The sequence below is a fragment of the Solea senegalensis genome, linkage group LG21 (genome assembly GCF_019176455.1).
Source record: "Solea senegalensis isolate Sse05_10M linkage group LG21, IFAPA_SoseM_1, whole genome shotgun sequence".
NCBI lineage: Eukaryota > Metazoa > Chordata > Actinopteri > Pleuronectiformes > Soleidae > Solea > Solea senegalensis.
The window spans coordinates 2,587,543-2,611,976 of NC_058040.1; the positions used below are offsets into that span (position 1 = coordinate 2,587,543).

The window sequence follows — 24,434 nt, forward strand, 5'->3', positions numbered from 1 at the left end:
GTGTTCAGAGACGTGCACTCACACACTGGCGTGGGGTTTCCTCTTGGAGAAGTCGCACGCCAAACCCAGGTCGGAGATACGAACGTGACCGTGTTCATCCAGCAGGATATTGGCTGGCTGAGGTCGGAACACACACACACACACACACGAGTAAAGAGGGTGACAATTGTGCAAAATATGGCAGAAAACATCTTAGTAGTACAGCAGGCAGGATTTGTTTTTGTGTTACTCCTCCATAATAACCTTTCAGTATAATGAAAATCAAGAGACATCTGCGCTGGTTCAGAGCCTGAGCCAATTATGTCCTGTCATAGGAGACTTTCACCAATCACAGGACAGTTCAGAGAGAGGGAGAGGGCTCAGACTGGCTGCTCTAATGTGTTCATCAATACGTTTGTTCTATAAAATGACAGAACATTGTGAAAAATGTCAGACCGTGTTTCCCTAAGCTAAATATAAGGACATCCTCAAATCTTCTCTGTTCTGCTGCTGTGATCCCTACAGATGATAATCAGCTGTGTTCTCAGTGATCCTCTGTGCTGCAGATACCAACCACAATGTGCGTTCAATTAAGACAAAGAGCATCAGGCGGACAGCGGGCAGTGGCACAGAGAAACAAAGTCTTACGTTAAGGTGGGAAACATCGCTGATACCCGCTCACACACTCTGTGTCTGTCTGTGAGTCAGAATATTATCTGCATTGTTCTGCACTGTTTATTAAAGCCCTAAAACTGCTCCCTGACTTCCAGCAAAATATATCTATTATTATGGCAGCCAGTCCAAACAGGGGTGAATGGAGGAAAAACAGAGAACGACACAAAACATGGCTGATATCAATCTGTGGCTGTGAAACAGCATCTGCGGGGGTGTTATGATTATCAGGATTTCACCCTGTCACTCTACTGAACAACACAAACATCAATCCTTTTTATAAATGAAACAGGACATTAAATAGCGTTTCTAACTTTGAATTTGAGTCGAACTGAACACAGGAAAAATAAGACAATGATTTTGTCTGATTCAAAGTTATAGAACACAAACAAATAAATCAAGGAATGAAAAAAACTATTATTATTTTTTTTAATAATGTTATTGTCACAGTTTATAAAATCAAAAGAAATGCAGCAACAATTTAGAACAAACTGCAGCTCATGGCTGCAACTACCGATTATTTTCATAATGAATAAAGCTGATTTAGATTAGTAGTTCAAATGTGAGTTCAAATGTGGGGGACAATATGAGCTTACATCACTTTGGTCCACTGTGTTTGTTTTGAAGTGCTTTACAAATAAAGTTGGATTGGATTGGATCATTTCAAAATAAAAGTGCTTGTTTTAATATGCAACAATATTCACACTAAAAAAAAAACATTTATGATGCAAAATTAACTCGTTACAACTTGATATGGTTTGGAGGGCCACATGTGGCCCCCGGGCCGCAACTTTGAGACCACTGCTCTAAAGCCCTTCGAGGCAAATTGTGTTTGTGACGTTGTGACTATATAAATAAAATTGCCTTGACTTCCAAATGTCTATGTAAATGGAACACAGCATAAAACCACAAGCAGAGAGGACCGCCTCTTTCTGGATGTCTGGCTCGTGATTGGACAGAGTGTTGTTGGATACTGGAAAAGTTCCACAGTCACTGAGCAAACACGCTGGATTAGTGAGGGCTATTAGGAATAACTTTGACAGCAGATTAACTGAATGTAAACATAAGAAAATAAGGAAAAATAACAAATGTTCATTTAACATGGGAGGGTGAATTTAATCGGGACTGCTCTCAGAGGTGGATTCACCCACATTCGGTGTTACAGTGAGCTTTTGTGGTGGGAGAACAGAGTGAGCGGTGTTGAATTGCAACAAACGATTGCGAGTGAGTGAAGTACGTTTTTCATGGTGATGTGGGAACATGTCACCCCACAGAATCACAGTGACTCACTCATGTGTTTGTTGGTCGTTGGAAACAGTGAAGCCATGGATTAAGAAAAATGTTTCAGGAATATGTCATGGAGGATGAGAGGGAGAGAGAGAGAGGGAGAGAGGGAGAGTGAAGGCTCTACCTTCAGGTCTCGGTAGACAACGAAGCGGTTGTGCATGTGTTCCAGACCCAGGATGATTTCAGCCGCATAGAAACGCATCTCTTTCTCACTGAACACGCCATGTTGAGACAGGTGGTAGTGCAGGTCACCCCCTAAACACACACAGAGGAGAGAGAGAATCACAAAATGCGTCAGTATGACCTCACATGACAACTCACGCCTCGATCAATATCTGTCGATAAAGTTGTGGTAATCCTCTCAAGGGGAGAAATTGAGAATCGATGAAAAACCTTCTATGCCTCATCCTCCACCCCAACTGTGTCAGCCTTTATGTCTGGAGTAGTCTGCATCTTGAGCACCACTGAGGCTCACTGTACGACGATGATGATGATGATGGTTGTGTTTGGTGCCGACATTAAACGGTGACTCAGAGAATGCTCAGAGTGCAGCCTCTGATCGCTCTCAGAGACCGCCTGTTTGCCGCCACGGCTCCTTCAGAGGAAAATACCAACATGGAGGTGTGACTTTGGGGAAGTTTGGCTTTAGATGTTAGGAGGGTGAACACGGGCAGGTTGCTGGGGTGGGAAGCATTATTGCTGAGCTGTGGCAAAAAAATCTATCTGTGGAGGTTCTCGGTCATCCAGGTCATCTTCTTCCTCTCTAACTTTTTCAGATGAGAGGTGAATAGTCGTCAAGCTGCCTGCATTTTATCTCATTCACTGTTCCTCTTCATAGTCCACAACAAATTGGGAAAATGAATTGAGTGTTTGCTACTGGTGTAATGAGGACGGATTAAATGCAGGTCAAATTTAGCATCACTAATAGGTGTGTGTGTGTGCAAAAATAACAACTCAACTAAATAACTAAAAATAACATGTTTTTTTAAAAAAATAAAAGAAATAAGGAGAGGAAAAAAGAACACAGGTACATATCTTTAAACCCAACAGATAACATAAAGTAATCACTGCTTGTCGTCCTCGTCCTACTGCGACGCGCTGGTTTTGCGGCGCTCTGGGCTGACGACATGAAGAGATGGGATCTACCGGGCTCTCGTCCCGGTTCTCCTAACTAGCCTTTAATACACCTCAAGTGAAAGGTGTGGATAGAGTTCACACCAGTTATGAACCACTTGTAAGCAGTCCACGACCATCTCTTTTAAGCGGACCAGCGTCCAGTTGTTTGGTCCCCATCAGAGGTCTCGGACCACGTTCACACCGATCCAAATGAAATGTACTCGGGGGGTAAACGCACCAAAGTCGGAATAAACAGCACTAAACCAGGCTGGTGTGAACGCACCGTTAGATAACTGTTAGTCTGAAGTCTTTTAAAATCTCTGCCAAACTGTTATCATCTGTGCAAGTGTCTGTGTTGTTGTAGAAAGGTTTAGTGAACAACCTTGAGATCTCGTCTGGTTTTCTAAAGTTGCACAATGTCCTTTAATTGCACAATAGGCTGCATTCTCACAATGCTTAACTTGTACTTGCTCTGTTGCCGTTTTCATAGGATTTCTGAAGGGTTGACCTTAATTTGCCCTCAATCCTGTGGTTCAACAGTGTAAGTCTCTACGTGCTTGTTTGAAAATGGAAAGCCAGCTCAGAGCTTGGTGTTATTTTATCTTATCTTTTGTCTGCTAGTTCAGTTTGTTTTGCTTCTCTTCTCTGATTCCATGCACTTATATATGAAATATAAAATAATACAGCAAATATAAGTACGGTATACCTTGTCACAGTCTCACACAACAATAGGAGATGTTCTGGGTCCAATATTTAGATTTAGTAAAGTAAATAAAGCTTGGTTGTTACATACGTGATGAAATCCATATTAATTAACAGTCATGCATTTAGTGTTACCAGTTCTCATGTTCCACTTTTGGGAAATGTGTCTCCTGCAAAAATTGAATTTTCATTTTTTTCTTGGCTGCCTAAAGATTTCTTGGACTATGACGGCCTCTAACACGTTTCTACACTTTTTCTACTTTCTTTGGGTATTTTGAGCCAGTTTAGTAATTGCTGTGTTTACTCTTATTTCAGTATTTTTTTGTAATAGTTTTTATTTTCATCCCTTCATTTTAGTTACTTCCTCAAGGTTTTGTCAGCTCCATAGCTCTGTTAGAACTGTTATCATGTTCACATGTTTTTATTTGATCTTCCCTTAACTGTTGTGTCTACATTTGTGTGTCTCTGTAAGTGTGTATGCGTATTGTGTAAGGCACTTTGTGTTACATTCGATACTTGTATGAAAGTGCTACGTAAATAAAGTCTGACTGGTTGGTTGACTGGATGACCGAGAACCTTCACAGATTAAGAATGAAAGATTGGATCAGGTCGACATGTTTGGAAAGGATTCCCTTGGACATCTGCAGAAATAGAAGATGGCTTCTGGGTAAATTTGCAGATTTGATTAACCTTTTTCAAGCCTTTAGTGGACAGGGACAGTCAAGATAGATGGGGAAATACGGGGAATGATATACAGTGCCATTTGTGGTCAAACCAGAGCACCTGTGGCAGTGTTAAAGCCTCTGTTAAACAACTGCAGGTGAGCTTGTTGGTGCTGTTGGAAATAACGGCGTCATCTTACCGTTCATGAGGTCCAAGATGAAGCAGAGCTTGTCTGGAGTGTGGAAGGCATATGTCATACACACAATGAATGGACAGTCCTACAGAGAAGGGGAGAAAAGTCAATCAGACACTGTGTCTTTCTTGATGCACTTCTCAGCATACGACAAATAATCAGCATGTTACATAGAGCTGGGAAATTAAGAAAGATATTTCAGCTTCTTAGCTACAAAAGCTTAACTGTCAGATTAAGAGAATGACATCTAAAGAATATATATATATATAAACATTTATAAAGCATTCACTCTGCACACCAAAGCTGAAAGTAGTATTTCCTAATGTCCTAAGCTGACAGCAGTTTTTTTTCCGCTGAGCTTGTACCTGCAGAGTCCAGTCAGCTGTGTGTCACTGACTCATAGTACTTAGAGTAAAATGCCAATATTACAATGTAAAATACTTACTTTAAAAATAAAAAACTGCATTTCAAGTAAAAAAAAAATGCAATTTGAATATTCGACAATATTATTTGTCGAATATTCTAAACTCCAGCACACGAGAGCTAGTGAAAGTAATTCAGTGTTAACAGTGTGATGCGCTAACGAGATTCAAATTTCCTCATTTCTGTGGGAAGCATGTTGAACTTCAGAATCGCTCAGATACAAACAAATACAAATACAATCATTGATAAAAAGTTTTGTTTAGTATCATTTCAACATACAGTCACGGATTGGTTCCTTATTATAATATTTCAGTTGCAAACAATATTTCACAAGATTCATAGCTTTTCTTGAAGGTACAATCATTCTGTGGTGTGCTGTGAAATGAAAGTGGTCCAGGAAGAAAGTACACACTGAGGTGGATCACTCACCCCTGTGCTGACTAACGACAGCATAATTCTCTCATTGAGAGCAAGAGTCTCCCCCTGCTTCATCTTGATCCTCTTCTTGTCCAAACATTTCATGGCATACCTGATATCACAGCAAAAAAAAAACACTCAACCTCAACATGATTATCCAAAGCTTTATTCCACTCAAATTCATCTGCTGCACGTGTGATAAATCTTACATCTTCCCCGTGTCGGCCTTCCTGCAGCCATAAACCTCTCCGAAGCCGCCCCGGCCAATGATCCGATGCACACTGAAGTCATTCATGGTCAGCTGCAGGAGGAGACAGTGAATATGCATCTTTTAGACCACGAGCAGCTGCTAAATGCGTCCATATGAAAAGATGTGATCTTAGGAAGCACTTCCAAAACACTGGGTCAGGGCCACGGGAAAAATTTTTGTGGGCCCCCAAACAAATCTGCCAAATTTTCCCAAACCTTCAGTAAAGATTTATGTGTTTTTTTAAACAATGTGCATAAAAGAGCATCTCTTTCATGCACATTTATGTAGGACACTCCCTCATTCACTCACTGTAGATTATCAGCTGTGTTTTAACATGGGCAGATTGTTAGTGTTCCTGATCAGTTATTTCTTGCCAGCCTTGGGAGGAGCAGTTATAAACCTTCACCTCAGAGAACCAGATATTCTAACCTGGATGACATTTATGGTGTGGACCTGTGCCACCTATCATTGCCATCCCATTTCTTTATGAGCTACTTGCAACGGCAAAGAAAATAATTAAGTGGTGGCGGTGACATGACACATGACTCATTGTTAATGAAGAATGAGTCGCACATGTCCACTGCATTGATATTACAGGTTCTATTGACTGGAAATGAGGCACAGATTTTCTCAAGGAAAAGATCATAAACAGTTCAAATCAGTACTAGTTTAAAGTAGCTTTAAAAGACTGACTCATTTAAAGTGGAAAAAAATATTAATATATAATGTTTTTACAGCTGTTTCTGGGAAGGTGGCGTTTTCTGCCGCTAGGAACAAATTAAGAAGTTCTTGCATAGCTTAGCTATTTTAGGCTCATTTAAGAAACTGAAATGTCAGTTCTAAAGTTTACCAAATCTGCCAAAAAATTTGAGCTATATTCATTCAACACAGCCACAATGGCTTAACAATTAAAAAGGGAATGGCAGGAAATGTCCCTAGGAACTGTTTCAGTGACAGTGGTACGTATGTGCGTCACGCGTGGCTCATGGTTGATGCAGCCACAGTCACAAAGAAGCTGAGAAAGTCTGTGATTCTTGACTTTCATCATTTAATTGTGTTAATATTTATGTTAAACAGTTCGTTACACTTGGTTTGAATAAAAGGAACAATAAAATAAACTTCAACTGATTGATCGAAAACATAAATATACATAGAAATTTAAGCTGCAATTTATTTATTGCAATGGGGCAAAGTTCCTTGGGAGGGGACCGTGTTTTTGCTGTTGCGGCCCCTAAACTTTATTTTCTCTTTATTTGTGTGTAGTTTAAGATGGAAAAACTCCATCAGGAGAGAGACGGTCATTTAGTGTGTGATGCACCGTGATGCTACAACTATAACAACTTGTGTAGTGTGAATTGGGCGACATGAATCCAAGTGTGGTCGAGGTGTAAAAGTGGCCGTAAGAACAAAGAGCTGGTACTCACATGGATGTTGAGCTCCACATTCTTCCACTGGCAAAATCGGGTAAACTTGTCACTGAGGAGGGGAAAGAAAAGAGTAGATGGTGAACACACTGTGACGGTGCAGTGAGAAGCAACAGTTCCTCCTCCACCTCTGACATCACCGTCTCACCTCTCTATGAACTTCTGGAAGATGTTCCCCCTCAGGCTGTCACAGATCTCCACTATGTATGGCTGCAGACACACACAGTAAACAGAGGTGTAGATATTATTGTGATGACTGAAGAAAGATTTGATTGATTTTCAAACATCATAGATAAGATAATGTTTTGTGTGGTTTATTTTACTAATAAAAATACTCTGTAATAAATAAATCTTTGTTATATGCACTGATATGTATGAGTGTGTGTTCAATCACACATTTTTAATGATACTATATCGACAACAACAAGCAGAATGTCACTTTTTTGTATATGAAAAATGACTCATCTACTATTCATCCACATGAGCTTGATTTTTATTTATGCCAAATGTCTAGTTTTGTGCACAAACCAAAAAGATTCAGTTTTAATATTTGATTTGTTATATGGTGCAAAGACAGCAGATAATATTAATATTGAAAGAAGCTGAAAAATATTATTTTCATTCATAATTATGAAGAAAAAAAACACTCAAGTCGATGATTAATTCAATAACTGACCAATAAGTGATTAATTGTCGCAGCCCTCATATTTTTAAAGTAGTTTGGTTTTTACTTTATTGTATTTCACTGGTTTTTTACTCTGTTTTACACATGCACAGTGCTTTGAGTGACGGTGATTGTTTTAAAATGAGTCAATATTGACCTTATACAAACAGGGTTGGGTATCGCTGAATCTACACAGGAACCCCAACAGCACCTTCATCAGGATTTAACTCTATTTTAATATCATGTGAAAATAAGTCGAAACTTTGCAGTTTCACCTCAGTTTCCCTCACACCCTTTGTTTGTGTGATAATAATAGATATAATCTTAAGTTCAAAGAGAAAGCTTTCAACTCAACATCCAGTGTTTGCTACATTTAATGTGTGAACAATGAAGTTCCCTTGACAGATTGAAAACATAAATACATATTTAAAAAGAAAGCTAGAAGCAGCATTGACCAGGTACAAAAACACAGGTGCTGTCCTTTTCCATTCATTTTCAATGGTGCTGTCGCAGCCCTCTTAATCTTGTTGACATTATTTCATTATTTGTATTTGTTTTTAATGTATGGCTGTTGATGTTTTATGAATTCTAACTTATTTCATTGTTTTTATATCCACTTTAGTTTCTTTCATTTGTTATTGTGTACAGCACTTTGGTTCCCTGTGGTTGTTTTAAAGTGCTTTACGGATTTGGATTAGATGTTGAATATAATGTATTCATTTTTGGGGGCAAAGTTACATGAGTTTCCATATATGCTCATCATTTGAGAGGGAGGAGAGAACAACAATAACAATAATAATAATAATAATAATGACAATAATAATCAGAAGGAAAAACAATAACTTGTCAGCAGCCAATCACATCACAGTGACAAACTACACACACCCTCAGCTGTGGTGCAAGTATTAAAATTTAGCTGAACAGAAATGAGGAAACAACAACAATCTGAGCTGCATTCAGACACAATGTGGACACGACAGGGTCACATGAGGACATGACTCTTTCCTTGCTGGACTTCGTATTGCACTTCAGCCTGTTTTTCAGCCACTGGTCTCATTCCACTTGTTGAAAAGTAATTTTAGGTCTCATTGAATGTCCCTAGATTTATTATTTACCTTGGAAAATATCCTATCGTATTCTTTTATTTTTCCAATACTGATTTTTTTTTAAAACTCATCCAGAACTGACACAAATATAGTGTTTTGAGAAACTGCAGTGGTGTAAAAACAAGTGCATGTGTCTGTAATTGAATAAAAGCATTATTTGCATTAGTCAGTGTCAGATCAGAACGGGAACCCAGACACGGAGCATTTACTGTGCTGATTTTACATTCTGTGCTGTGCACTTTCGTTTTGAAATTAAAATGCTTTGTGTGATGTTTCATCACAGCAACAGCTCAGGTATAAATAACCACGAGTGCTGTGGTTTATTGCTGAGAAAAGACCGTTTGTTTTTGTCCAATATTGTGAACAAATGAGTGGTTTTTGAATTAGAAACATAACAGAAATTACATGCATATGTTTAGGTTGTATCCTGGACGTATGAGACATATGGGGATATTAGGGATGTATGAACGAGAGACACCAAGTATCAATATTTTTTTTAGCATTTAATTATTTAAATTAAAAAATTCAAATGTAATAATTAAATTTTTTAACTCATGTTACAAATAAACGTTCAACTTTGAAGACGTGAAATAGCATTTCAGTCCACTAGAAGGTGCCAAGTGTTCATTTTCAGTCAAACTATACAATATATATGAATTTGCAAATACATCGTGATAATATCGTCTCAAAGATTGCCTATAAATATGGTCAATAAAAAGTGTTATTAAAAGAATACTTTGCCGATTTGCATTTAGCTTTGTATTAACAGAATAGCGTTAGTATTTTTGAATAATCGCGCTTATCCTCTGTTTCGTGAAAGGTCCTCCGATGACCGTGGTACTGTGTCCATAAAGAGACTGTTGATGCTGTAGTAACTTGTTTTTATTCAAATTCATTTTGGTTGTGGTTTGTTTTCTAGCCCTTAGTGTTGCTCCATTAGAGTTTCATTAGAAACAAAGTGATCTCTATTGACTGACGAATGATTTTTATTGCGTCGTATAGCAACAACAAAATCAGTAACTATTCAGCCTCCTTCCACAATGTTGTCGATTCCATGTATTTTAACTCAGTATATAATATTTTATTCATAATATTTAGTGTATTTCACTAATGTATTCAATATAATAAATATGATGATTATCAATGCAACATTCTTTAAAACCAGGAAGTCATCACAGATACCGTATGATCCAAACTCTAAGACCATCTCTTGTCTCATGTCATGATATAGATATAATATCCATACAGTGTTTTACCTGGAAGAGAGTTGGGGGAACCTGTTTCTTAGCCAAGTGACTCTGAACATGGTCCACTGCTTTCTTAGAGAACGGCTGAAACAAAGAGAAGAACAGAAAAATATAGGTCATTTTCTTTTTTCAGTACTTTCACTTCTGATTTGTTTTGTTCTTTTCTGAATGTCATTGAATGCAGCACGGCCAGGGCAGTAAGAGAAGGACGGACATCTGTGTGTGCTCGAGTTCAATAACTTTGCTCTGCAAAAGGACAAAAGCCGCTCTGTGGGGTTTTGTCCATGCTGAACTGGCATGGACGCGTTCCAGACCCGTCTGTCAGACGCCAAGAGGAAACAGAGGATTTTGTCCTAAAGCCTGGAGCGCTTCCCAAATCCCTGCTAGGATTTCCCATCATCATTCTTCTGTGTTCCTAACACTGTGATCCTTGTCTTTTGTCTTCTATAGAGTTCGTCAAGGGTGAGAGAAACCCATTTTCAATAAATATGGGTCCTGGATTACAAATTAGAAAAACAAATATTCCGATATGATCTCTACCTCCCGTGCTGCAAGAATCCATGTGAACCGTGTGGATGAGAAGAAGAAGAAAAGACAACAGAGCATAATTTTGTTTGTGGAAAAATGTAGATAAAAAGAAGCAGCAGCTTTTGAAGTGAGTCAGTTTAAATGCTATTCATTTCTTTAATAAATAAGTTAATTATATTTAATTATATTTAATTCACATGAGTTACACATTGTGACTGATCACGTTCACAGTGACAGGCATCTGCTCGTTCCAAAGATTTTTAAATGAATGGATGTTTTGGTCTCAGACAGAATAAACAAGATCAAGGATCATCTTTACATCTTTACACTCTCCTGTCAATCATCTCAGCCACCCTGACCTCCCCGCCTTCCTCATCCACACTACATGTGTTTACAGTAAATGACCCAGAATGCATCAGTGATGCGGCGTCGTCCTCACATGTGAACAGGACAGGAGCTCCTTCATGATGTAGCCGTCGTAAATCTGCCGGCTGCGGCTCAACCTCTCCTCCTCCGAGTCCAGCTTCTCGTAGTCCTTAATCTGAAACCGACAAACAGAGTTCTCCTGAAACGCTGCAACAATCGCTTCCTGGGAGGCCTTAATCTGAAATCAATGGGATTACAGGCCTAATCTCTGGCTCATCCCATGATGCTGTGTGAATGTATACACACACTGGCGAGACTTACTTCTTCATAGAACTTGAGCTGTGGCACTGCCTCGTCGATCTCGTTCAGACAGAAGTCCTTGAACAGTAGAAAGCCTGGAAGACACAAGAGAAACCAGTGAGGCAAACGGTACTACAGATTATTTTACTGCTTCATAAAACACTTCCTGCTGATCACATTCACCTTTCTCTCAGTTAATAACCTTGCACGTTAATCGGTTGGCCCAACACTAGTTTGGATTCTCTTTCATTTCTGGAAGATCTCCCATGTCCTCAGAGGAAAGTGGGGAATACCGATATCACAACCTCTCATTTCTACCAGTGATGATATCAGAGCCATATAAGACATTTGTGATGATGCATTTACCACCCAACTAAAACCAACCATTTCAAAAACAAGGTGATTCAAATACTTGGCAGAAACTCACATGCTGGTCACATAACATGCAGCCTGTTGTCTGTGTTTTGTGAAGGCAAAAGGACGAAGAAGAAGACGACAAAGAACAACAAGAAGACGAGGTAGAAGGAAAGGACGAAGAAGATGAGGAGGAGGAGATAAAGAGGAGGAAGAAGACAAAGGGTAGGGACAAGAGGGAGGTGCGACAATGACAATGAAGACGTGGAAAACAAAGAAAAAGACATCAAAAGAAGAAGAAGGAGATGACAAAGGAAACAAAGGAGATGAAAACAGAAGGAAGATGACAAAGAGGAAGATGAAGAAGACATAGAAGATGAAGACGGGCACAGTGGACTGTCGGCAGGGAAAGCAGCTGCTGCAGCTTGTGGGGGAAAAAATGCAAATTTCAATGCAAATGATCATTATTAAATTATTAAATTGTTTTTATTTAAGACAAACATGACAAAAAGGGCTTCTTTAACATTGATAACACAGGTTAGCATGTTTAGCCTCATGACGCGCTAAGCTAATATTTGCATTTTCAGTTAGCTAACTTTAGCTTGTTTATAACTATGTTAGCTTGTTCAGACAAAATGCTAGCTTGTTTATGCTCAGGGGCAGCAGGGGATCAGAGGTCGCGTGGGAACTCTTTCAATCGGCGGGGTTGGGGATTCGAACCGCTGCTCCCTCTCATCAACAGGCTGATGCGTCCTTGAGCAAATAACTTCAAAGCAAATTGTTGCTGGCGGCCGTGCTCGCAGCATGCACATGAGTGTGAATGCATGACATCATTCCACGCTTGTTTACCTTGTGATGGATAAGCTACGACAAGTATAAACCAGGCTTCAGGGTCAAACTGGCTTGGCCAAACTCAGCGTTTAGCTCGTTTAGACGCGCATTAGCTTAATAATGCTCATTTTATTTCAGTTTTGAACACGCAGCATCATTTTAAATAGTAATAGGGAAAAAACAGTAACCATGGCACCAGTTGTGGGTAAGGATTGCGACCAAATGTTCACAAAATCTGTGAGTGGAAATGAACTTGCAGTGCATATGACACTAATGCCACGGGGGAAAAAAGGATTCGCACAATGTCATGTGACCTGAATGTGAGGTAAGAACGCATATTTGCCGTATTACAGTGATCACGTTAGTATCTGACTGATATTATATTGAATATGTGGATTTGGGTTAGCATTCCTTGGTCATTATGGTACATATTATGGTTTATTTAGCTTCACGATGGTGTTTTATGTGTTCAACACTCACACTCGGAGCACACACCAAATAAAAACGGACAACACATGTAATACCAAAAAGAGCAGCTCCATTTACTGTATTCGTCTATTAATGAATAAAGGTTGTCTTGTTCTTATTAGGGCTGTTACCGATGGCTTCACACAGACACACACAATAACACAGAATGGCCCCAGGCATCATTGGCTGAAAATGACACCCTGTGTTGCACTCTAACACACCAAACAAAGGATCAAAATCTCACAATGTGTCATCAGATCCATGTTCAATGAAACATTATCTGAGGAAGGAAGGGACGGGCAGCGGGGAATCAAAACGCAGCCACGTCGCTTGCAGAGATGAGGCACGCTGTTGCCATGGTAATAGCCTTTTATGACTCGCAGCTATACACTGCAGGCCAGGAGGCGACCTCCTGACTCCTGATTCAATGTCTGCAGCATTTTCACTCGTAGTTACAGGAAGTGAATTCAGAGATCAAGGACAGAGACAAGAGACACGGGAGCAGTGAGCTAAGCTGACACATGTACAAGCTGTGGAGACTCTCTGGGACTTTATCCTACTTTGCTTCAGGTATTAGCAAGAAATAGCAAGCTAACAGGCTTTCAGTCTTGATACAGATCCCTGGTGTCAGCGGTGATGTTCCTGACGGCGTCAGTGTTGGAAGGTGCGAGACAGTGAAAATATGTAGTACAGAGAAAGAGATGCTCAGAATTGTCACTCTGCATCTTGCGTGAGCTCGTACTGCTTGAGAGATTCTGCGGTATACGAAATATCCATGTCATGAAAAAACAAAGTGGTACGCTTCTGTAGGAGCCACAATGTCAAGGTGACAGTACCCACAATTCTCAAGTGTAAAGATCTGTCGTGTTCCAGTTACTGATACTGACACCAGTCCATCCAAGGTTTGAGTAAGAATCTTAGAGCAGTCATTGTCACAGTCATTCACAGGCTTCTGTCAAAATGTTTATGTCATGTATCTAAATTATACTCTTTACATGGAAAACTGCATTGTTTGTGATTGAAATAATAATATGTGTGTAAGTAGTGCAGGCCAGAGAGAAAGGGAAAGGTAAAAGGGTTTGTCTGTGTGCTTTAAAAACTCTCAGAACATCACCTGCCGTCTCTCTCTGTCTCTGTGTCTCTCTGTCTCTATGTGTGTCTCTGTCTCTCTGTCTCTGTGTGTCTGTGTCTCTCTGTCTCTCTGTGTGTCTCTCTCTCTCTCTCCTCCAGCGATATTATTCTCAGCTGTGATGCGTTCACTGATGCTCATAAAATCCGCTCGTTCACAGAATTAGCGCACACACTGCCATGTCTCTAAGGGACAATCTGGATTTGTCCAAATATGTATAGACAGTAAATGATGTCCATACATAACATCCAGAATCCCCCGATGTTATGTATATTTCTGCAAAATGACTTCACCTGCTCCTTGTCCATTCTATAATATCGGAATCATTTCGAACAGAATTGACATCAAGTCACCTTTTTCTTTCGGTCTGAAAAAGAGGAAAACTCAAGTTCACTTTCATGTCCACTCGCTCTCTTTTCCAGCTTCACCTTCTTTCCAGACAAACTACGCTCAGAATAGGAAGTGGGAAGAGGCAGACTGAGTTAATATGTCCGGAGCCTGTCATCTCACTCGACCTGAACTCCATCACAATCCCGTATCTAGATTTTAACACGACAAATTCCAGCAGAAGCAGGTTTTTTCATCAAATGTGTTCATAAAACAAGGACATTACAAGTTACAGTCTCTGCAGCTGATATAAACAAAGGCCTCTGCAGCGCTGACAATTACTGAACATTACGTTGCACAACAAGCAGAAAATGAGCCCCTTAGCTTGGAAAAGAAGTGGCTTTTGTTTCAACTTGGTGCTCACTAATTTGGTTAAAGGCACGGAAGCCATTTGTTTAGGTCCTCACGCCTGTTATCGTCCATTCTCACTTCTTCCCCTTTGTGTTTTATCTCTCCTCCAGACGTGATGCATCATTTCCCCCCTCACTGCTCCACAGACGTGAGGCTGGTACAAAGAAATAGGCTCACATGCAAGCACACATGGTGTATGTACACATGGTCAAGTGCACAGGGTATCCTTGTTTGTAGAATGGGTGCCACTGACCGCCCCCTCCTCTCAAAACACACACATACACACACACAGGTTCTGAGTGAGGTATTAAGAGAGGGACATATCAGAAAAAACACAGTTCTTACATCACCGAGGCTCGAGGATTAATCTTAATCACTGAGCACTTCAACACTGCCCAGCTAATTCAACAAATGGCCTCTTCCAGAGAAGAGAGAGACACACACACACACACACACACACACACACACAGACATACACACACATTTACACTCAAATCAGACATGGGTTCTTCTGAGCTTTGTCTCATTAGCAAGTTCAACTGAACTGCCTATAAATATCAGACAGGCTTTAGTCCTGATGACTCGCTCTGTCTGGAAAAATCACAGGCGACAGCAGCAGCAGCAGCAGCAGCAGCAGCAGCAGCAGCAGCAGCAGCAGCAGCAGCAGCAGCAGCAGCAACAGCAGCAGCAGCAACAGCAGCAGCAGCAGCAGCAGCAGCAAGATTGAGAATCGAACAGAATCCTTAATATCAACAATACTCCTTTAGATGAATCAGCAAAGACAATGTAGGCACACCCACGTTTTTTAACGCCTTTAGGGACACAATTGTAACGGTTGTCTTTTTGTCATTTACCATTTACATTTATACTTCTGTAAATGACTCGAAGCAAGAATATGGAGGAGGTAGATCATCTACCCTATCTAATTAAACAACTGTGTCCAAGTCAAGTAATATACAATTCACAGATTCAGAACAGAGTGTTTCCCACACACACAAACGCACGCAAGCACAAAATAATATCTGCCTTAAACCAGGTTTCCAGGTTTGGGAAACACTGGAAACCAACATTTTTCAACTTTTTCTGACATTTTATTGACAAATGATTCATCGGTTGTTTGAGAAAGAAATCACCAGATCAATCAATTGTGAATAATCCTTAGCTGCAGCCCTACTAGCATTATAATGTATGAAGTATAAAGAAGTTCATATTATAATATCATTTGCTTTGAGTTGTCGTCAAGACTAGAAAAGCACGTTGTAAATACAAACCACTCAAGTGAAGCACTGTAAAAGAGTGTGAACCACCGTCGCCGTCACTCATCGTCGCACAGCAGGCGGCGTGCTGGTGTTGATCACTATAAACGTACACTTTGTTTAGGATTATAAGCTATATGGTTCAAAGTCATTTACAAAGAAAATGACATGCAAAACACCGTGACGGATCTTTTCTTTCTTTATTGGACCAGTGTGAAGCTTCAGTGCCCCGGGTCTGTTTGCAAAACTTAAAACAAATTTCAAGGCGGATGTCTCGTCCTGGAACAACGCTGACTGTTTACAAAGACTGTGCCGATGTGAATTATGTGAAATGAGACCACAGCTCTCAGCTGAAAGAAATGAACGCAAACAACCTGCAATCGCATTAGAGACGTCTTCAGGCGGCAAATCCGGGGCTTTGTTTCTCACTAAACCAAGACGACAAAGTCTGAGGCTCTGAAACTAATTGGCTGGGCGGGCAGACGGGCAGACAGACAGACAGACAGGTCAGAGAAGTAAAGAGGTTTGAGAGTCAGTGCACACTGGATGGACGCGACGTGACAAACGACAGATGGTGCAAATGTCAGTCGTTTTCATAATTGTCAGAGACAAAGAGTAGCCAAAAATACTATTTCAGGACACAAAGACTCTATGCCTAGGACACACACACACACACGCACACACGCACACGCACGTGACCTAAACCCAAACCAAGTATAAAAGCTCAAACAGCTCTTAAAAGTTGTGAGGATCAACCAAAATGTCCTCACAAAGACAGGATTCATTTCAAATGTGACCTCACAGCCTACAGAAAGTTAGGTTTCCATGAATTTAGAGGACATTACACTGACTTACATTCATTTTCCTCGAGACTTACTCTAACCTTAACCATAACTATGACTTAACCTTGACCCTGACCTCATCCTAACCATACAGCATGGTATTTACCTTACAATGTAATCATTTACGTTATGGTAGACAACCATAATGTGACTCTGACTGTGACTGTGTAAAGAGATTTAAGTCGGTAGGCAATATAAGATATTCATTATGATATTAGAATTGCAAAGTAAAAGTGCTTGTTTTGATATAAAATGACTCACAATAAAAACATATTTATGATGCACAAAAATGGATAATTAAATTTAAAATTTTGCAAATAATGACGAGGATAATTGTGATTAAAACAGCTTAAATATATGTAATTTCATGTTGAGTTTAATACATTTAATAAAGCAATGATTACAACCAAATGTCTTATTACTATTACAAAAATATTATATTCTGTCTCTATTTCATCACCTCGCACTGTGGTGGGCAGGTTGCATGTAATTGATTGGAGGGCCACATGTTTGACACATGTGCCCTAGAACATGAGCAATACCTGGAACACACACACACACACATACCTGACCGATGCCTAACCCTAAAACCAAGAACTAAACATTAAAAAGCCGACTAAAATGTCCTCATAAAGTCAAAATGTCCCCTCACACACACACACACACACACACAATGCTAAAGTGTGGTGAGATGGAGAGAACAGTGTGGTGCAGAAAGCAGTAACCAGAGAGAAAAGCCAGCATCTGTCTCTCAAGACGGGACCAATCCTTTACCACGTGTGAACCAGCCTGGAGGACATTAAAGGGATAGTACAGGTTTTTCAGGTGTGTGCTCATATGAAGCACTGACCTTTACACCTGGCATTAAAACACATCTTCTGTCATCAGATACAATCACATGTAAGTACAGGTGTAAACACACCCAAAGACGGATTGTTATTCCATCTGCCAAAAACCACTTCAGGAGGTTGTCTGAGACGCATTCTGACCAGATTGAGCAGATGTGTAAATGTGACAGTGTCGACAAAACTGCAGCCTCCTCTCTGTTTTTGTCAGTTTTACGTGAAGAAAATCTGCATTTATAGCTCACAGTGACACAAGAGTTGTTGGTCTAAAGATGCCTTCTATGGTAAGTTTGTGATACATGGGGGATGAAGGACATGGGGGATGCTAAGTAGTTTACAAAGCAATTTAAGGATCTTGAAATGTCACATTACAGCAAACTCCTCTTCCTTTTCTTGCTTTTGATTTCTCTCTCTCTTTAAAATCTCAAAAAAAAACCTGTCCTTTTTAATACCATCTCATTCACAATGAACGTTAGTGTAAATAATGAATTAAACATAAACGCTGGAGTGAGTATGCCACATTCCAAAAATGTGAAAGTTTGTGCCGTCTCTGGTGGAGCTGCTGTGTAAATGTCAGAGTCACAGGATTCCACGTCCGCAGAGTGTTGCTTTGCACTTCAGCACGTGTGCAGAAACCCACTGTTTTCCATTCATACCAAAAGACAGGTCTGCGTCAACAGGAAATCAGCCTCATTTGCATGTCCTTGTATTCTTTCAGCTCTGCGTTACACGTGCGGGTACAGGCAGACTTCCTCTGATACCCTCCTATCATGTTCCCATGGTTACCATCTTCTTCATTGCGCACACGCAAACTAGTGCTCTAGTGGATCTCTGTGCACACGCAGAAAGTACGACCACCTAGGATGCCAATTCCCTGGCAATAGTTGGTACATTAATCAATTAATCGACAAAAATTTAACATTCAACCATTTTGATTTCAATCAAGGGCATGAGGGAGCGTGTGGTTATCGTTAACTGTGATGTATAATTATTAATTATTGCTCATATTCTTAATTAGGGCACGAGCACTGTGCGAGAAGTGCGAAGAACCTATTTTCCCTGTTGAGATTATTATTATTTTTCTTTGACGTTGCGCTTATTTCTGAGGGGGCTAAAGTGAATAAAACCTCATAACCTCAACAACTTCATAGTCCCAGTGCTCTGTAGCGCCCCCAGAAGTCAGGTCACGGTCAGACAGAAATGTGAGTGAGTGTCGGGCTTACTCCAAAGTTTCTTGAGGAATGTTTTGGGATTTTTTGACACGAGAGAAAGTGGCCAAAATTGCGTTAAATGCAAAATGTTTGATTTTTTCTTTTGTGTCTAACATAGTTGTACCGATTTTAACCAAACTTGGTACAGTTGTTGCTCTCATGATTCCAAAACAAACGCATCTTTTGTCTTTCAGTGGAGAAGCACATACAGTGCGCTGCCATATTATGTATGTATATGCGTCAACACGGCTCCAAAATGAATGTGAATCAGCTTTTTGGAATGCACTGCACACTTTCAGGACATCTTCAGAGAGAAGCAGGTCAAACTTTGAAATAACCTCCATCATCCAGATGAAGCTCCTGATGCATAAGGGAATGAGACGATGCTGAGTGAAAAGCGGCTCTGGTAATTCTGATTTCTTTTATTTCTTTTTAGTTTAATGCATACATTCACTGAGGCTGCAGCAGCTTCACTTATCTCTGTCGCTCGGAGGTTTGCGACAGAAGCACAGCCCAACAAATGACTTACAGAAATATGTGGCTTCTTTTCAAGTATTTTCAAGTGTTTATAGACGATGCATGTGAACAGCCGTTTACAGGGCTTTCTATTTAGGTGTTATATTTTTACACCTCTCTTTAATGGCTGCACTGGATCGCATCAGAAAACAACTGACGTGTCAGTGTGTCGGTGTGAGTGAGTCCAAGATCCAGTTTCCTTCACATCCTTGGTAAACAGTAGTGAGCATGTTTTGATATGAATGGAGTGGAGTCTAACATGTTATGATATAAACTGTAGACCAGAGCCTGAGTGGAGACGTCATCTGACTGAACGTCACTGAGAACAGTCCAAACAATACTCTGCACGGTCTCGCCAAGCGTCTCTTTTTGTCTGAAGACACAATTATCCCTGGACTCATCTGTTATTTTTTTCATCATCAGTGTGTGATAATGAGTGGGACAAACACATTACAGCAGAGAAAATGTTTGAACAACTCTTTTGCATTGATGTGTGACCTACAGGTGTGTGCTTTAATTGGCGCTGTCAAAAACTGACGCATTAATTGTTGTGGTTGTCTTCAAATATTGAGTGCCTTATAATAGACTTCGCATAATTAAAAAACAGCTGAGTTTTGTTTATCTCTGACCACAAACAAAACTATTTTAAGAGCACAATTTGCTCTATGAATAAGGCTAAAGATGGCCGTGAACAATAAGGGAGTTCACAAGCGCACAATCTCTCTTTTAAAGAGTTGTTGGATGGATCCAACTTGCGATAATAAGCACCGTTTGCAAAGCAATTTTTATTTCCACAGTGGTGCTTTGTCATTAAAGTGGCAGCTCAATGCAAAACACAGGGCCAGGCTGTTGAAAACACACGAAAACTGTTGCTTGTTCCCGTTTCATTTCACTTTGACTCGATGCTTTATTAGCATGCAGTGGTAGTAAAGTGCTAGAGTCGAGAGTGTTGAGCCCAGCCCACTCTTAGCCAGTCAGTATGGGTGTAATTACCTACAAAAACAGTGCAGGCACAATTAATTTTATTATTTTACTAGTTTTCAAAAGAAAATTACCAATATCTGCACCTTTAATTTGCCAAAGTGCAGGATCTGTCAAAAAACAACAATTTTTTGTGGGTACACAGTAATCCTGGCTCTTTTGTAGTCCGCATGCGACGTACACCTGCGCTTTGTGTATACTGCACCACTATTGTTGCACCTATGTTTCGTTTACTTCGTCTGGCGGTGGAACCTTTAACCAAGAAGGCCACCACACTAGGGGCGTCACCATCTCGACTGTAAATCCAATATCAATCGGAACGATGTCACGATCTCGGCCTTTGAATGCAACGGTGGAATCGAGGATTTAACCACGCCCCCAGTATGACGTCCTGCAGACGTTGTAGCCATCGTAGCACGATCGATCTATCTATCTATTACATGTTAGCTCCTCTCGCTAACCCAAAGCTGCTGCAAGCACAGGACATCGCTGTACGCGTCATAAGGACATAGAACGACTATGAAAACAACTCTTAACACAGGCAACTCTTCTGACCCCTAAAGTGAGAACTAGCCTCTAGACATGTTTGTAGCATCAGACATGTGACCTTATTCAGTAGTGGAAAACCCTGGATTTAAACATTTTCTGGTTAGTGCTACATTCATATTGTTATTAGATTATTGAAATTTGGCTTTAGTTGGGTACATTGCAAATAAAGGATGGGACATTGTATCACTCAGGACACCATGTACATAATTGAAATGGGAATTTCGAATGGGAACGAGTTCTCATGACATAAAAACCAATGATTCTAGACTTAACGAAAAAAAAAGTCTACAAATGACAGACGGATCTGTGCAAAAAGCGAGAAAGAAAAAGATAGAAAATCGAATCATGATTTTAAAATAGAAAATCAAATTGAATCAAGGATTTGTCTCCAAACAGTCTCCAAATTAGTATTTTAGCAAACAATGGACAGAGAGAAATGATTAAAACTACTGTGTCACAAATACACATATGAAGATGATGGTGATGGAGATAACACAGTTCAGAGCTCTCGTTTCCACAGAGTGAAACAGTTCAGTTTATTACAGCACTGTACGTACAACAGTCAGCAGAAAAATGTAAATATGCCACAGAAGTCGAGGCAAAAGTCAAGGCCCACAGTCTATTCTCATACAAAGACGGATGTCAACAACGTCATGCTATGTGGGCTAAGTCACCTTTTACAATATTACTTGTGTAAAAGTCTTAAAGTACCTGACATTTACTGTACTTAAGTACATTTTATATCAGAAAATTACTTTTGATAAACAGAGTAAAAGTAAAAACAGAGAGTCGTGCGGAGCTGATAGACTTAGTCACTTAAATGTCCGTCACGGTTTCGCCGTCAGGTCTTTTGACAGCGCATCACAAGCCGGAAGCGACGCCGGTAAGTTAATAACCCCGCACATGCGGATTATCTCTCATCGAAAGTCACTCCCGACGTTCAGTTGGCCACCATGAACCCGTGTGGCCTGTGTGTCCTGTTGCCAGGATACCAGACTAATCATGGCGTGACCACTGAACAAATAATAAACAATGTTAAAGACATGTAGTGTGTCAGTGTATATGAGTTCATCTGTAATTTTAAAGACGATATAAACTTAAGGATCATATGAAACTATATATAATATCTGAATTTAAACATGTTTTTTTGAGTAAATTCTACATTCATTCTATTATTTTACGTTAAAACCCCAGTTATTACAAGCTTCAGTATTAAAAGTAAAGAGATGGGATCGGCCACAGCAAATGACTGGATTCATTTGTCGCTAAGCGTTGTTGACATGACGACTGCAGATTCTTTGACTTCAGCACTTGTTGAGTGAATAAAAGAATGGAAGATTTTTCTGTGACACATGAGACGATCGTGTCAGTCATGATGGATGAATCAACAGACAGCTGTGAGAAGGACTGGAGGCGTGGGCAAGCTGTTGACATACACATCCCGACTTCTGGAAGAAATGCTGCATTCTGGGAAAAACAAAACGAGAGAGATGGTTCTCGGGTCTCTCCGTTTACATCGCGCCCACTGTAAAGCAGTCCTCTCCGTTTCCTCCTCTCCACTTCTCATCACCCATTTTATTCCTCCTTTAATCAATTTCATTTCTCCCAGTCGACAAGCAAATGCAGCAGTTCTGGCCAGGTTCCCATGGCAACCGCAGTTGCTAGGCAACACACGACTCTCCATCATCCATTCCAGAAGTCTGACAGATGGAGAGGGAGAATGCCAAGGCAAAGAGTGAGACAGATAGAGAGAGAGAGAAAGAGAGAGAAACAGAGGGTGGGGGGGACACACGAGGAAAGAATGAAGAAGAAGAAAAGTAGAGGAAGAGCTGCATGAGCAGCACAGAGGCAGGGACCAATTAAACTACTGCTTCAATAATCCGGTCAATGATTCTTTCTTTTTATGATTCCTTCACCACTTCCACCAACCCTCCGTTAGTCCAGGTTTTTCTATTTTCCTCTGCTCCTGCTTATGAACTCAATCTCTTCACAAACAAACAGCCACAGGTAAATGGTCTATGATACGATATCATACACATTTATTGTCCCACAACTCCCAATTCTGCATTTATACAGAGCTTTCCTAGTTATGATGACCACTCAACTGCTTCACATTACAAGTATTCGCACATTTTCTGTCATTTACACACAGCCAGCGCAGCTGTCTGGCGCAACATGGGGTTAAGAGTCTTGCCCGTCCGCATGTGCGGAGCCAGGAATCGCACCCACCACCTTTCAGTTGAAAGATGTCTTGCTCTACTTCAAACAGATCCAGTTTTGTTTTCCCTACTGGTTCATACCAAAAAGCCCTATTTATTTTTTTGCTGATATGAATTGTTCAGGGCCACACGGTCGGTGTCGTGGTGAGCGCTCTTGCCTTTGCAGCAAAAAAACCCGGGTTGGACTGAAAATGGTAGAAATGAATCACTGAGAAAAGAATGTTTGACAGATAAATCGATGAAGAAAATAGGCATTAGTTGCAGCCCTACTTGTTATTTAAACATTGTGAGTGATTTATCAGAACACGATGTGGTGCTTTAACCTGGTTACACAAAGGCCAATTAACATTTTTATATATTATGGGTGCCATTTTCATATTTTCCTTTTTTTCCATATAATTAATCTTTTACACCTAAATTAGCAACAACAAAGAAAAGACCAATGCTTCTTTCCTGTCGTGTGGTTTGACTTTTAGTTTTTTTTCTTCCGTCAACTTCACAATCACTTTGTATGAGTGCGCAATAAACAAGCGGAGAAAGTGGTTGAAGAGTGTGTGTCGCCTTTACCTCACTTTGCAAACAGAAGCCAGACAATAACAGATGACCAGAGGAACAGTGGTGCTGCGTTCACTGTCCACAGAAATGTTTATGGTGTTTGCCTCATTCAGGAAGTAACTATCTTCAATATTGATAAACCTGTAAATTATTGTATCTATTGTGTGTCTATTGCTATACCTGTGCGTGTGTGTGTGTGTGTGCTCCTGCCTTCTCCTTGACCTTGGTTTTCATGTCTGTCAACAACTACTCTTGAGCTCAGTGAAAGAGTATGTTGCAAGCAAACTCTGTTAAGTTTTCTACAACTGTTGAGAGAAATCCACTCTCTCTTTTATAAAAGGAGAAATAAAAAAAAGAAGAAAACCTGAAAGTCAACTGAACACGACTGCAAGAGTGTTCTTGTGCAAGAGCGGTTTTTCAAAGACATGCTAACATACTCGACTGCTATCAGGGAGACATTCTGAACTCATGTACATTATAGCCTTTATCTATTTTAATTGCTTCATTTTCTCCCCCCCCCATTTAAAATGAATAGAGATGGACGACACCATCGTCTCACCCTGTGACAAATGTAGAAGGGAATTTCATGCACCTTTACAAAAT

General features: G+C 40.2%; 1 protein-coding gene across 1 annotated transcript in view; it reads right to left on the reverse strand.

The window, feature by feature from the left end:
* Nucleotides 1-24,434, reverse strand: part of grk3 (G protein-coupled receptor kinase 3) — a 65,593-nt gene that overhangs the window by 14,951 nt on the left and 26,208 nt on the right. Inside the window, exons 3-12 of the mRNA XM_044012747.1 lie at nucleotides 11,359-11,432; nucleotides 11,111-11,212; nucleotides 10,153-10,227; nucleotides 7,275-7,336; nucleotides 7,127-7,178; nucleotides 5,662-5,753; nucleotides 5,465-5,564; nucleotides 4,619-4,697; nucleotides 2,063-2,193; nucleotides 23-117 (exon numbers count right to left, since the gene is read on the reverse strand). Of these exons, the coding sequence (XP_043868682.1) occupies nucleotides 23-117; nucleotides 2,063-2,193; nucleotides 4,619-4,697; nucleotides 5,465-5,564; nucleotides 5,662-5,753; nucleotides 7,127-7,178; nucleotides 7,275-7,336; nucleotides 10,153-10,227; nucleotides 11,111-11,212; nucleotides 11,359-11,432 (862 nt within the window). The remainder of the gene's footprint in view (nucleotides 1-22; nucleotides 118-2,062; nucleotides 2,194-4,618; nucleotides 4,698-5,464; nucleotides 5,565-5,661; nucleotides 5,754-7,126; nucleotides 7,179-7,274; nucleotides 7,337-10,152; nucleotides 10,228-11,110; nucleotides 11,213-11,358; nucleotides 11,433-24,434) is intronic.